Source organism: Mustelus asterias, chromosome 28, assembly GCF_964213995.1.
Source record: "Mustelus asterias chromosome 28, sMusAst1.hap1.1, whole genome shotgun sequence".
NCBI classification, from domain to species: Eukaryota; Metazoa; Chordata; class Chondrichthyes; order Carcharhiniformes; family Triakidae; genus Mustelus; species Mustelus asterias.
The window spans coordinates 18,760,742-18,777,033 of NC_135828.1; the positions used below are offsets into that span (position 1 = coordinate 18,760,742).

Genomic DNA, 16,292 nt, shown 5'->3' on the forward strand with positions numbered 1-16,292 from the left:
CCATTCATAGAGTACGGAGGGGAGAAGGAAAGGAGAGGGTGCAGAATATAGTGTTGCAGTCATAGCTAGGGTGCAGAAGAGTGACAAGTGGACTGGTTGTGAAATTATTATGATCGGGTAAAGACAGTTGGGTGTCGATTTCTATATAAAGTGCTCCCAGTGGCCAGAACTTGCAAATTTTACCTGATGATGAAAGAAATGATTTTGTTCTAACAAGAAAAAGGAAGCATTTAGTGTTTCACACCATGCACAGGATGTGGTCACCATTTCCTTATGCATTTTTACACGTCCTACAAGTTACAAGTGAACCTTGAAGGGATATAGTTGCTTCGATCTGATAGATGAAAATGCTTCAATCTCTCAGCTGGTTTAAGGTATCGCTCGCCTTCATTCTCTCATTTGGTAAGTAAAAGTGTTGCTTTTAAGCAAAGAAAATGCTTTTGGTTGTTGAGAACCTACTCCAGGTATATCAAGGGGTTATGGTTTACCAGTTCAGCCTTGTACCAGCATCGCTGCATTTATTTCAGATATTCTTGCGTTGTGCACAGAAAAGCCGAGCATAAAATAAATCAACAATTGATAAGGGGTTGTTCCGAGTTGTTTTGAGAACATTACATGTGCAGTGGACAATGGGGAACCGGTGCATGTGGTGTATCTGGATTTCCAGAAGGCATTTGACAAGGTGCCGCACCAAAGACTGCTACATAAGATAAAGGTGCACGGTATTACGGGTAATGTATTAGCATGGATAGAGGATTGGTTAACAGAAAGCAAAGAGTGGGGGTAAATGGGTGTTTTTCTGGTTGGCGATTAGTGACTAGTGGTGTGCCTCAGGGATCAGTGTTGGGACCGCAATTGTTTACAATTTACATAGATGATTTGGAGTTGGGGATCAAGTGTAGTGTGTCAAAATTCGCAGATGACACTAAGATGAGTGGCAGAGCAAAGTGTGCAGAGGACGCTGAAAGTCTGCAAAGGGATATAGATAGTCTAAGTGAGTGGGCGAGGGTCTGGCAGATGGAGTACAGTGTTGGTAAATGTGAAGTCATCCATTTTGGCAGGAATAACAGCAAAATGGACTATTATTTAAATGGTAAAAAAATTGCAGCATGCTGCTGTGCAGAGGGACCTGGGTGTCCTTGTGCATGAATCACAAAAAGGTGGTTTGCAGGTGCAGCAGGTGATTAAGAAGGCAAATGGAATTTTGTCCTTCATTGCCAGAGGGATGGAGTTTAAAAACAGCGAGGTTATGTTGCAGCTGTATAAGGTGCTGGTGGGGCCACACCTGGAGTACTGTGTACAGTTTTGATCTCCTTACTTGAGAAAGGATATATTGGCACTGGAGGGGGTGCAGAAGAGATTCACTAGGTTGATTCCAGAGTTGAGAGGATTGGCTTATGGGGAGAGACTGAGTAGACTGGGGCTATACTCATTGGAATTCAGAAGAATGAGGGGAGATCTTATAGAAACATGTAAAATTATGAAGGGAATAGATAAGTTGGTTCCACTGGCGGGTGAAACTAGAACTAGGGGGCATGGCCTCAAAATAAGGGGAAGCAGATTTAGGACTGAGTTGAAGAGGAACTTCTTCACACAAAAGGTTGTGAATCTGTGGAATTCCCTGCCCAGTGAAGCAGTTGAGGCTACCTCATTGAATGATTTTAAGGTAAGGATAGATAAATTTTTGAACAGTAAAGGAATTAAGGGTTATGGTCAACGGGCGGGTAAGTGGAGCTGAGTCCACAAAAAGATCAGCCATGATCTTATTGAATGGCGGAGGAGGCTCGAGGAGCCAGATGGCCTACTCATAGAAATCATAGAAACCTTACAGTACAGAAAGAGGCCATTCGGCCCATCGAGTCTGCACCAACCACAATCCCACCCAGGCCCTACCCCCATATCCCTACACATTTTACCCACTAATCCCTCTAATCTACACATCCCAGGACACTAAGGGCAATTTTAGCATGGCCAATCAACCTAACCCGCACATCTTTGGACTGCGAGGTGGTGCACTTTGGAAGAAGAAACAAGATGAGGGAATATTTAATGAATGGCAAGACACTGGGAGGAACAGATGGATCTTGGGGTAATTATTCACAGATCCCTGAAGTCAGCAGAGCACGTGAATAGGATAGTTATGAAGGCATTTGGGACACTGGTGTGGCATAGATCATAAGAGCAAGGAGTTAATGTTAGAGTTGTATAGAGCGTTGGTCAGGCCACAGCTGGAATACTGTGTGACGTTCTGGTCACTATAGGAAGGATGTGATTGCAGTCGAGGGGATACAGAGGAACGATGTGGAAAATTGCCCAGGTATGTCCTGTACACAAAAAGCAGGACAAACCCAACCCAATTACCACCCAATCAGTCTACTCTCGATCATCAGTAAAGTGATGGAAGGGGTCATCGACAGCGCTATCAAGCAGCACCTGCTCAGCAATAACCTGCTCAGTGACTCCCAGTTTGGGTTTCGCCAGGGTCACTCAGCTCCTGACCTCATTACAGCCTTGGTTCAAACGTGGACAAAAGAGCTGAATTCCAGAGGCTCCCAGACAGCTCTTGACATCAAGACCCATTCGACTGAATGTGGCATCAAGGAGCCCTAGTGAAATTGGAATCAATGGGTATCGGGGCAAACTCTCCCCTGGTTGGAGTCATACCTGGTACATAGGAAGATGGTTGTGGTTGCAGAGGGTTAGTCATCTCAGCTCCAGGACATCTCTGCAGGAATCCCTCAGGGTTAGTGTCCTAGGCCCAACAACCTTCAGCTGCTTCATCAATGACCTTCCCGCCGTCATAAGGTCAGAAGTGGGGATGTTTGCTGAAAATTGCATGATGCTCAGCACCATTCGCGACTCCTCAGATACTGAAGCAGTCCATGTTCAAACGCAACAAGATCTGGACAATATCCAGGCTTGGGCTGACAAGTGGCAAATAACATTCGCGCCACACAAATGCCAGGCAATGACCATCACCAATAAGAGACACTCTAACCACCGCCCCTTGACATTCAATGGTGTTACCATCACTGAATCCCCCACTGTCAACATCCTTGGGGCTACCATTAACCAGAAACTCAACTGGACTCACCACATAAACACAGTGGCGACAAGAGCAGGTCAGAGGCTAGGAATACTGTGGCGAGTAACTCACCTCCTGAATCCCCAAAGCCTGTCCACCATCTACAAGGCACAAGTCAAGAGTGTGATGGAATATTCCCCACTTGGCTGGATGGGTGCAGCTCCAACAACACTCAAGAAGCTCAACACCATCCAGGACAAAGCAGCCCCGCTTGATTGGCACCACATCTACAAACATTCAATCCCTCCACCACTGACGCTCAGTAGCAGCAGTGTGTACTATCTACAAGATGCACTGCAGCAATTCACTGAAGATCCTTAGACAGCGCCTTCCAAACTCACGACCACTTCCATCTAGAAGGACAAGGGCAGCAGATACATGGGAACACCACCACCTGCAAGTTCCCCTCCAAGCCACTCACCATTCTGACTTGGAAATATATCGGCCGTTCCTTCGCAGTCGCTGGGTCAAAATCCTGGAATTCCCTCCCTAACGGCATTGTGGGTCAACCCACAGCACATGGACTGCAGCGATTCAAGAAGGCAGCTCACCACCACCTTCTCAAGAGGCAACTAGGGATGGGCAATAAATGCTGGCCAGCCAGCGACACCCATGTCCCACAAATGAATAAAAAAGGAGGTTCACCAGGATGTTGCCTTGGATGGAGCATTTGAGCTATAAGGAGAGACCGGATAAGCTTGGATTGTTTTCTTTAGAACAGAGAAGTCTAAGGAGGGACGTGATTGAGGTGTATAAGATTATTAGGGGTATGGACAGGGTGAGTAGGGAGCAGCTGTTCCCCTGGTTGAAGGGACAATCACAAGGGGACATAGTTTTGGGTGAGGGACAGGAGATTCAGAGGGGATTTGAGAAAAAAATCACTCAGTTGATGGTGGGGATCTGGAATGCACTGCCTGGGAAGGTAGTGGAGGCTGGAAACCTTACAACCTTTAAAAAGTATTTGGAAGAGCACTTGAAATGTCATAACATTCAAGGATATGGGACAGGTGCAGGAAAATGGGATAAGCGGCCTTCAGTGATAGATATTGTCAGTGCAGACTTGATGGGCCGAAGGGCCTTTTCTCTGCTGCATGACTCTCATACATTTGTTGGATTCTGGTCATTTTATGTTGGTCACTGGATGGGTGCAGCTCCAACAACACTCAAGAAGCTTGACACCATCCAGCACAAAGCAGCCCGCTTGATTAGCACCCCATCCACAAACATTCGATCCCTTCACCACCGACGCTCAGTAGCAGCAGTGTGTACCATCTACAAGATGCACTGCAGCAATTCACCAAAGATCCTTAGAGAGCGCCTTCCAAACCCACGACTACTTCCACCTAGTAGGGACAAAAGCAGCAGATACATGGGAACACCACCAACTGCAAGTTCCCTTCCAAGCCACTCACCGTCCTGACTTGGAAATATATTGCTCTTCCTTTGCAGTCGCTGGGTCAAAATCCTGGAATTCCTTCCCGCACTGAATTCTTTCTGTTGCACAGCTTCCATTCTATTCCAAATCCCATCTTTGATAGAAGCCACTTGGCTCCCCCGGCAAAGGAAAGTGCCAGCGACTATTGCAATGGAACATTAAGGAAGCGGATTTGTAACTCCCACCCCATGGGTATTGCTGGGTGATTCCTACAGCAGCCGGAGTGCTTGAGACACCAGTCAGCGGGAATTCTATATTTCCTCTGGGTATTTCTATACAGTGCTAGCCTCTGCTTGTTAGCAACATACATTGAATGATCTCATTACCCTGCTCTAAAAAGCATCCGCAGTAAGGTTGGGTCCAAAGTGTGCTGGTAGCTCTAAGCTCTGTGCATAGCCCTCTGCCCTGTTGATGGTGGACTCCTCCATGCTTCTTGACATTAACCACAGGATGTCTGGCAGGCTCCCCGCACATGGGAATTTATTTTTTCTGTGAACCATCAGGTCTCTTCTTAACACGGTTCCATCGAAACGCTCTGCAGCTGAGCTCATAGAATCATGGAATCCCGACAGTGCAGAAGGAGGCCATTCGGCCCATCAAGTTTGCACTGACTCCCCAAAAGAGCATCTTACCCAGACCCTATTCCCATAACCCTAGCTTATTTACCCCACTAATCACCCTAACTTCCACATCTTTGGACACCAAGGGCAATTTAACATGGCCAATCCACCTAACTTGCACATCCTTGGACACTAAGGGGCAATTTACCATGGCCAATCCACCTAACTTGCACATCCTTGGACACTAAGGGGCAATTTACCATGGCCAATTCCCCTAACCTGCACATCTTTGGACACTAAGGGGCAATTTAGCATGGCCAATCCACCTAACCTACACATCTTTGGATACTAAGGGGCAATTTAGCATGGCCAATCCACCTAACCTGCACATCTTTGGACACTAAGAGGCAATTTAGCATGGCCAATCCACCTAACCTGCACATCCTTGGACACTAAGGGGCAATTTCCCATGGCCAATCCACCTAACCTGCACATCTTTGGATACTAAGGGGCAATTTAGCATGGCCAATCCACCTAACCTGCACATCTTTCGACACTAAGGGGCAATTTAGCATGGCCAATCCACCTAACCTGCACATCTTTGGACACTAAGAGGCAATTTAGCATGGCCAATCCACCTAACCTGCACATCCTTGGACACTAAGGGGCAATTTCCCATGGCCAATCCACCTAACCTGCACATTTGGATACTAAGGGGCAATTTACCATGGCCAATCCACCTAACCTGCACATCTTTCGACACTAAGGGGCAATTTAGCATGGCCAATCCACCTAACCTGCACATCTTTGGACACTAAGAGGCAATTTAGCATGGCCAATCCACCTAACTTGCACATCCTTGGACACTAAGGGGCAATTTACCATGGCCAATCCACCTAACCTGCACATCTTTGGATACTAAGGGGCAATTTACCATGGCCAATCCACCTAACCTGCACATCTTTCGACACTAAGGGGCAATTTAGCATGGCCAATCCACCTAACCTGCACATCTTTGGACACTAAGAGGCAATTTAGCATGGCCAATCCACCTAACCTGCACATCTTTGGACACTAAGGGCCAATTTAGCATGGCCAATTTGCCCCATAGCCTGAGCAGCTTGTACATCTTATCTGTCTTATCTCTTATCTCCTCGCTTATCTCCTCTCAGTGAGTTCCTGCTGCCTCTCATTGTACATCACCTTGAACTATGAGAGAGAGAGAGTGATGTGTAAATGTCCTCTAATCTGTCTGGCTGATCTGGCTCTCACAGTGAAATAGCTGGTGGTACGTGCAAGTTGTAAGATGTGGAACATTTTAAATAAGCGTTTTGAATCATTTTTAACCCACCAGCTATGAGTAACCTGATTTTAAATGATTGAAAATGGCAATTGAACATTCCTGACTTGGGTCACTGTCTGTGTGGAGTTTGCACATTCTCCTCGTGTCTGCGTGGGTTTCCTCTGGGTGCTCCGGTTTCCTCTCACAGTCCAAAGATGCGGGGGTTAGGTGCATTGGCCATGCTAAATTGTCCCTTACTGTCCCAGGATGCGTAGGTTAGAGGGATTAGCAAGGTAAATATGTGCGGTTACGGAGATAGGGCCTGGGTACGTTTGTTGTTGGGGCAGGCTCGATGGGCTGAATGGTCCCTTTCTGCACTGTAGGGATTCTATGATTCCCATTTCAGTAACCCCAACGTGTACCACAACTAGATGGCCAGGAATTTCATCACCTCTGATTCAGGATTTTCCATCCATTAATTTTAATTGTTTCTCTTGCTGGTAGAAGTACATTTTCTGTGCCCGTAGCACTCTCTGAGGTGGCAATTGTCTTCTTTTGAGACTTCTCTGAAAAATACAATCTGCTATCATCATATAGATTCAGATGAAAAAGTCCCTTTGGCCCACCTGACTCACCGTGCCGGAAAAACAACCCTATCATCTCATGATGGTAGCAACTAGCTGCCTCTGCAATGTCCTAGCAATCTAGTTCAATTGTTGACTAATCTCCGTGTGAGGAAATGCTTCCTAATTCTTCAATCTACTATTTCACACTGGCATTAATCAAAAGAAGTTAGGAGTTTTCCAAAAAAAAGAAAAGAAATGACTTACCAATTTTCTTTGGGTTTTCCACGTAGTGAGGCTAACCTGACTTTGCATTGCTTTTTAAAGAAAACATGGCTGGGATTCCCCGACCTCGTTCGCGGTTGGGATTCTCCAGTCCCGCTGCTGTGAATGAAGATTTGGCTGAGCGCCAAATTCTCCATTCTCACTTGTAGTGGTGGAGGGGCATGCGAGACCAGAGAATTGGTCATGGAATGTGGGCATCACTGGCAAGGGCAGTGAAAGGTCCATTCATTCCTCAGAGTAGACCAAGACAGCACTGGTACTGAGATGAATTTCTTTCATTGAACAGGCCTTAAAATTAATAGTAACAGAAAGCGAACAGAAAAGCGAATTACTGGAGAGAGAGAGAGAGCGAAAGAGAGAGAAATACTGGCATTTGCCAGTCCTGTACTGACCACAGCAGAACTCAAAACAGACAGAACAAGGTCTCCAAATCAGAGTTATCCCAAACTGAAAACTTTGGGCTAAAACTACAATATAAGTGATTTGTTAACTGTGTTATTGAAATTGCTCGGCACATGCTGTCTCTAACTTTAATAAACAACTTGCAGATGTAGTTTAAAAGCAAATTACTGCGGATGCTGGAATCTGAAACCAAAGAGAAAATGCTGGAAAATCTCAGCAGGTCCGGCAGCTTCTGTAAGGAGAGAAAGGAGCTGACATTTCGAGTCCAGATGGCCTTTTGTCAAAGCTTTGGTCGTCTGGACTCGAAACGTCAGCTCTTTTCTCTCCTTACAGATGCTGCCAGACTTGCTGAGATTTTCCGGCGTTTTCTCTTTTGGTTGCAGATTTTGTTTATGGAAAACTTTGTCTGGCTTATGAGAAAGCCTGTTTGTGTTTGCATTGTACGTTCAAAAATGCAATCAATTTTCCTCGCTAACCCAGCATGCCTGCTGAGTCTTAAAATGTGGTCAATCTAGCTAACCCCAACCGTGTAGCATCTAAGTGTAATTAGATAGGTAGAAATATCTTAAAATGAAGTCTTTGCCTAAATGAAGTGAACAGAACTAAGCATACATTGGGTCCCTCAGGCAACAATTTGTTGTCCCATCTTTAAGCCTTTAAGCGGGCTGTGGTGTGCCACCTTCTTAAGCCACTATTGTCTATTCCTTGAAGTTTGGTACAACTGCCTGGGACATTACACAGAGCAGTTAAAAGCCAACCACAATGCTGGTCGATCTGGTAGACCAGATTGGATAAGGACAGCAGATTTCCTTCCCTAAAGGACGTGAGTGAACCTGGTGGGTTTTTACAATAGTCAATAGTGGTTTCGCAGGCACTGAGATTAGCCTTCAATTCCGGATTTAAAATTCCACCAGCTGCCATCGTGGGATTCGAACCCATGCCTCCAGAGCATTAGCCTGGGCCTCTGGATCACGAGTGCAGTGGCGTCATTAATTCGCCATCATTTACCTTAGTTACCAACAAATGTTCACACCACCATACACCCTTCAATCTTGCTTCTTCAATAGGAGCGGTGGGAACTCTAATAGTCAACAGGTCACAAGCAAGTGAGCTGTTTGGGTGGCACGGTGGTTAGCAGTGCTGCCTCACAGTGACAGGGACCCGGGTTCGATTCCCGGCTTGGGTCACCGTCTGTGTGGAGTTTGCACACTCTCCCCGTGTCTCACAATATACATTAACGATTTGCAAGAAGGAACTGAAGGCACTGTTGCTAAGTTTGCAGATGATACAAAGATATGTAGAGAGACAGGTAGTATTGAGGAAGCAGGGGGGCTGCAGAATGACTTGGACAGGTTAGGAGAGTGGGCAAAGAAGTGGCAGATGGAATTCAATGTGGAAAAGTGTGAGGTTATGCACTTTGGAAGGAGGAATGGAGGCATAGACTATTTTCTAAATGGGGAAATGCTTAGAAAATCAGAAACACAAAGGGACTTGGGAGTCATTGTTCAAGTTCTCTTAAGGTTAACATGCAGGTTCAGTTGGCAGTTAGGAAGACAAATGCAATGTTAGCATTCATGTCAAGAGGCCTAGAATACAAGAGCAGGGATGTACTTCTGAGGCGGTATAAGGCTCTGGTCAGACCCCATTTGGAGTATTGTGAGCAGTTTTGGGCCCCATAACTAAGGAAGAATGTGCTGGCCTTGGAAAGGGTCCAGAGGAGGTTCACAAGAATGATCCCTGGAATGAAGAGCTTGTTGTATGAGGAACGGTTGAGGACTCTGTGTCTGTACTCTTTGGAGTTTAGAAGAATGAGGGGGGATCTTATTGAAATTTACAGGATACTGTGAGGCCTGGATGGAGTGGACGTGGAGAGGATGTTTCCACTAGTAGGAAAAACTAGAATCAGAGGGCACAACCTCAGGCTGAAGGGACGACCCTTTCAAACAGAGATGAGGAGGAATTTCTTCAGCCAGAGAATGGTGAATCTGTGGAACTCTTTGCCGCAGGAGATTGTGGAGGCCAGGTCACTGAGTGTCTTTAAGATAGAGATAGATAGGTTCTTGATTAATAAGGGGATCAGGGTTATGGGGAAAAGGCAGGAGAATGGGGATGAGAAAAATATCAGCCATGATTGAATGGCAGAGCAGACCCGATGGGCCGAGTGGCCTAATTCTGCTCCTATGTCTTATGGCCTGCTTGGGTTTCCTCTGGGTGCTCCTGTTTCCTCCCACAGTTCAAAGATATGCAGGTTAGGTTGATTGGCCGTGCTAAATTGCCCCTTAGTGTCAGGGGACTAGCTAGGGCAAATGCATGGGGTTACGGGGATAGGGCCTGAATGGGATGGTGGTCGGTGCAGACTCGATGGACCGAATGGCCTCCTTCTGCACTGTAGGATTCTATGATGCCATCCTTCAATATCAAGTTGCGTTGCAGATATCTCCGTGAATTGAGAAAACAAATTGTTTTGTTATATGTTCCTTTTTCCAAGGAAAATGTTCAAACAATAAAATGGAAATGAGAGCAATGTTTCTCATTTGTAAGTGAGTTTGAGACCATTGTGAGGAACTATGTTACATTACACAATGTATTTAAAACTCTGGTCGCATTATCCTGACACATTCTTTGCTAATCAGGTAATTCAATTCAAACTACTTTTGATACAACAGCTCTTTGATATTTGTCCCATTTTGACTCATGGCACCATAGAAACCCGACAGTGCAGAAGGAGGCCATTCGGCCCATCAGCACCAACCAGAATCCCACCCATCTCTCAGATTGTCATCATGTCTTGTGTGAAGAATGTGCTGATTACCATTGGCAGGAAGGAGTTGGATAATGGTGCATTGTGCGGATGAGTTGTATAGAATCCCTACAGTACAGAAAGAGGCCATTCGGCCATCGTGCCTGCACCGACAAGGCCCTATCCCCATAACTCCCCATTTACCCTGCTAGTCCCCCTGACACTGAAGGGCAACTTAGCAATGTCAATCCACCGAATGCACACATCTTTGGAGTGTGGGAGGAAACCAGGGTACCCAGAGGAGACCCACGCAGACACGGGGAGAACGTGCAAACTCCAAACAGACAGTCACCCGAGGTCTGAATTGAATCCGGGTCCCTGGTGTTGTGAGACAGCACCGCTAACCACTGTGCCACCGTGCTGCCCTTTGCATTCATTTGATATTATATTATATTCATTATATATCAAAGTTTGTAGGTTTTGACATATTCGTACATTATCTGATCACACCGGGGACCAGAAGCCCAGGGTTCGATTCCCGGCTTGGGTCACTGTCTGTGTGGAGTTTGCACGTTCTCCCCGCGTCTGTGTGGGTTTCCTCCGGGTGCTCCCTCCTCCCACAGACCAAAGATGTGCGGGTGAGGTTGATTGGCCATGCCGAATTGTCCCTTAGTGTCGGGGGGACTAGCTAGGGTAAATGTATGGGGTTATGGGGATAGGGCCTGGGTGGGATTGTGGTCGGTGCAGATGCGATGGGCCGAATGGCCTCCTTCTGCACTGTAGGGGTTCTATGATTCTATGACTATATTCGCCAACAACTTTGTTACTCGATTACTTCTTTTAGTTCCTTTACGCCAGGGACTTTACTGTAAACATGGGAAGGCCATTTTAAGCTTTTAGCAACAAGACTTTGCCCACATGTTCATCCTTGGCCTGCTGCAATGCTCCAGCGATGCCAGATGCAAACTGAAGGAACAACACCTCTAATTAGGCCCGTTACAACCCTCCAGACTCAACATAGAGTTCAACTTCAGACTGTGGATTATTCCCTCCATCTTGACCCCTTTCTGTCTTTTGTTTCCCTGGTTTGTCCCAGTACAACCCCCCTCCCCTCCCCCATCCCCCACTGGACCATCTGTCACTCGTTCCTCAGTTTAGCTTTCACTGAGCGCTGACCTTTGTTCTCCTATTAACGCATTCGGCTATCTGAGCTTTATGCCACTATTAGCACTTCTCCAGTTCTTAATGCCACCATTAACACACCTTTTGCATTCTGTCTATGACAATGGGGATGAAGTGGAAATGGTCAGGAACTTCAAGTTTCTAGGTGTCCAGAACACATGCAACCTGTCCTAATCCCTGCACACCGACGCTATAGTTAAGAAAGCCCACCAATGCCTCTACTTTCTCAGGACACTAAGGAAATTCAGCATGTCTGCTATGACTCTCACCAACTTTTACAAATGCACCATAGAAGGTGCCCATTCCGGATATATCACAGCTTGGCATGGCTCCTGCTCTGCCCAAGACTGCAAGAAACTACAAAAGGTTTTGAATGTAAGCCCAATCCATTCCGCAAACCAGCCTCCCATCCATTGACTCTGTCTACACTTCCCACTGCCTCGGCAAAGCAGCCAGCATAATTAAGGACCTTACGCACCCCAGGCATTCTCTCTTCCACCTTCCATCAGGAAAAAGATACAAAACTTGAGATCACGTACCAACCGACTCAAGAACAGCTTCTTCCCTGCTGCTGTCAGACTTTTGAATGGACCTACCTTTTACTAAGTTGATCTTTCTCTACACCCTAGCTATGACTGTAACACTACATTTTGCACTCTCTCCTTTCCTTCTCTATGAACGGTATGCTTTGTCTGTATAGAGCGCAAGAAACAATACTTTTCACTGTATAACAATACATGTGGAAATAATAAATCAATTCAAATCTTTGTCAATCTCTCCTGAGCTCCAATTTATCCCTGACCTTCGATTCTGCCCCATCCCCTCCAAGCCCCTTTTCAACTCGATAATCCAACACATTTCTACCCCTCTTCAGTTCTGTAGAAGAGTCATGCGGACTGGAAACGTTGATTCCGTTTCTTTCTCCACAGATGCTGCCAGACCTGCTGAGATTTTTTCTTGCAGCCACAGTATAACACTCAGGTGTTGCTTTACTATCTTTTGGATATGATGTTAAACTAGGACCCCATCTGCACACGTTGATGGATGTAAAATGGGCGGCATGGTGGCACAGTGGTTAGCGCTGCTGCCTCATGGCGCCAGGGACCCGGGTTCGATTCTCGACTTGGCAGACTATCTCTGCGGAGTCTGCACGTTCTTCCCGTGTCTGCGTGGGTTTCCTTCGGGTGCTCCGGTTTCCTCCCACAGTCCAAAGATGCGCGGGTTCGGTCGATTGGCCTTAGAATCAGGGGGATTAGCAGGGTAAATACATGGGGTTACGGGGATAGGGCCTGGGTGGGATTGTTGTCGGTGTAGACTCGAGGGACCCATTGGCCTCCTTCTGTAGTGTAATGATTCTAAAAGATCCCATGGCATTATCTGAATGGGAGCAAATGAGTTGTTGTAGGAATCTAGAAACAGAATAGAAACTTTTAATGTCATGAGCTTGTTCCACCCTTCAATATGATCAGGACTGACCAAACCTCCATTGCCCTGGACTCCTTAATGGCCAACAAAAAAATCTACCCATCTCAGATTTCCAACTGATCCCACTGTCCTGACCAAGAGCTATCCCCCCAATCAGTAACACTGATTATCTGGCCATTTACATTGCTGCATTAATTGGCTATGATGTTTTCTCACATTACATACAGAACCACACTTGACTGGTCATGAAACATCTTCGGGACATCTTAAGATCATGAAAGTTGACATTGAAATGAAAATTCCTTCCCTTTATAAGACTTTTCTCAGCACGTGCCCTTAGAATGTAACCAATGATAACGTTGGATCTGTTATAGCGTGACCAATGGTAACAAGCTGTAACAGTCAGCTGATCCAGTAAACTATATAACCAATGACAAAATGATGTGGTGGTCAGCTGACCAACTGGCTCAGTATAAATAAGAATCTGGTGGGAACTGTGGGGAGCTTGGATTGGCCTGAGGTGAGGTCTCAACTGTTGGAGTAATGAAGTTTCTTTGATTTATAAGTTGGGGTAAGTTTTGTTTTATTTTATTGCCTACGATGGAAGAGTTCCCTCTGGAGGATTAGCATGACCCTCGTCAGACCCCACTTGGAGTACTGTGCTCAGTTCTGGTCGCCTCACTATAGGAAGGATGTGGAAAAGATTGAAAGGGTGCAGAGGAGATTTACAAGGATGTTGCCTGGATTGAGTGGCATGCCTTATGAGGATAGGCTGAGGGAGCTCGGTCTTTTCTCCTTGGAGAGACGAAGGATGAGGGGAGACCTAATAGAGGTGTATAAGATGTTGAGAGGCATAGATCGGGTGGACTCTCAGAGGCTTTTTCCCAGGGTGGAAATGTCTGCTACGAGAGGACACAGGTTTAAGGTGCTGGGGGGTAGGTACAGGGGAGATGTTAAGGGGAAGTTTTTCACACAGAGGGTGGTGGGTGAGTGGAATCGGCTGCTGTCAGTGGTGGTGGAGGCGAACTCAATAGGGTCTTTTAAGAGACACCTGGATGAGTACATGGAGCTTAATAGGATGGAGGGTTATAGGTAGGTCTAGAAGGTAGGGATGTGTTCGGCACAATTTGTGGGCCGAAGGGCCTGTTTGTGCTGTAGTTTTTCTATGTTCTATGTGCATCTTTCCTCTGTGCTTGCAATGGTGAATTTCTATCAATTCCTCATTGCCAGCACAGAGTCAAACGTGGGCACTTGGAACTAGCTGGGATGGCACCATGGTCAGCATGGTTGGGCCAAAGGGTCTGTTTCCATGCTGCATTGCTCTCTGAATGTCTGTAACTGTTATAAGGATGGATTTGAGGGCTATCAGCATTTACGAGCTTAGATTGTTGCTGAATTAAATAATTAACAAATGCTTATTTCAAGCTAACCCTTTCTCATCGTAGTATAATCTGTTTGCAGATATCGAACTATATTGAATTGGAAAATAACTTCCTATTCACTAAAGTCCAATGAGATTCAGTTGCCACAAGCGTCATGTGTAACAAGGACATAAGTCCATTTATAAAGATTCTGGCTGAGATTTTCCAATCTCGTTCGCCCTACCACCACGGCCAGCGAGAATGGAAAATTTGGCGCTCAGCCAAAACTCCATTCACTGCAGCGGGACCGGAGAATCCCAGCCCTGGGTGAGGTCGGAGAATTCTGGCCTCTGTTTCTGATTTCTTGTTGCGCAGAAGATGTCTTTTTCATGGAATTAAAGTAGCAGTTGATGGATGGCAGTTCTTCCCTCATGCAACCCAAACAGGAAAAAGTATTTCTTGACACCGACTAGATATTATTTATTGTCTGATTATCTGATCAATTAAATAACTCTGCTGTTTATTTCAAATGGAATGGAGGATTAAAAATAGGAAAGTCTGCTAAAACCATACAAGGCACTAGTTGGACCACATCTGGAACATTGTTAACTGTTTGGGTCCCCTAAATAAGGAAAGATATACTGACATTGGAGGCAGCCCAGAGAAGGTTCACTAGGTCAATCCTGGGTATGGAAGGATTTTCTTATGAGGAGAAATTGAGTAATTTGGGTTTGTACTCATTGGAGTTTAGAAGAATAAGAGGCAACCTTGTTGAGACATATGAGATTCTCAGGGGGCTTGACAGGGTAGATGCTGAGAGGTTGTTTCCCCTTGTGGGAGAGTCGAGGACCAGAGGGAATCATCTCAGAGTGAGGGGGTCACCCATTTCAGACAGCGAGGAGGAAGAATTTCTTCTCTCAGAGGGTGGTGAATCTGTGGAATTCTTTATGCAGACGGCTGCAGAGGCTGGGTCATCAAGCATGTTCAAGGCTGAGACAGGCAGATTTTTAATTGGTAAGGGAATCAAGGTTTATGGGGATAAGGTGGGAAAGTGGAGTTGAGGATTATCACGGTGGATGAGTCATAAATCTCATTGAATGGGATGAAAGCAGACTCGATGGGCTAAATGGCCTCTTCTGCTCCCACATTTTATGGACTAAATGATTCATTGTAAGGCTCCCTTGCAACATTCCAACAATCCATTTTGTCTTCCTGCGATGTATTTGTCTCAACTGTGCCTTTAGTCCCTTCATTTTGGCTCGGATGTTTAATTTCTTTTCTGTTTTATTTTAACTTAACTTGCTCCCCACAAGTTGCAACGTCAATTAATGAGCAGAATTGCCTGTTTAGGAGGAGGAGAAGTAGCTATTCGCTGTGGCTCAGTGCTCATTTGAGTCGGGAAGGTTAAGGGTTCAAATCCCACTCTGGAGACTTGACCACATATTCTAGGCCAATCGGTGCAGCGCTGAGGGACTGTCGCATTGTTGGAAGAGCCAACTTTTTAACATAAGGTATTAAACTGAGGCTCCGTCTATTCTTTCAGATAGATGTGAAAGGTCCCATGGCTTTGATGCACCATCAATCGAGCAAAGACTAGTTTGTATGCAAGAACAAATAGGCTTTTATTCGCAAAAGACTTGGAGCACACCCATGCCAAGGAACTGGTCCAGACTGAGGCAGGGGGGTGGGGAGCAGTCGTCTTTATACCTGGACCAGGGGGGGGAGGAGTCTCGGGTAGGGCCGGCAGGGATGTGTCCAGGCATGTCACATATACAGGTAATAAGCTAACAGTGGTTTACCACAGGTTTTAACTCAAAAAAGAGGAGGCATGGTCGCACAATGGTTAGCACTGCTGCCTCACAGCGCCAGGGACCCGGGTTCGATTCCAGCCTCAGGTGACTGTCCATGTGGAGTTTGCATGTTCTTCCCGTGCCTGTGTGGGTTTCTTCCGGGTGCTCCAGTTCCTTCCATA

At 46.1% G+C, this 16,292-nt stretch overlaps 1 protein-coding gene across 1 annotated transcript in view; it reads left to right on the top strand.

Annotated features, from left to right (window-relative positions):
* The first annotated feature begins 314 nt into the window (after nt 1-314).
* The window catches only part of LOC144480296 (transmembrane protein 273-like), a 66,747-nt gene continuing 50,769 nt past the window's right edge, over nt 315-16,292 (top strand). Inside the window, exon 1 of the mRNA XM_078199642.1 lies at nt 315-402. Coding sequence (XP_078055768.1) covers nt 342-402 — 61 coding nt within the window. The 5' untranslated portion in view covers nt 315-341. The remainder of the gene's footprint in view (nt 403-16,292) is intronic.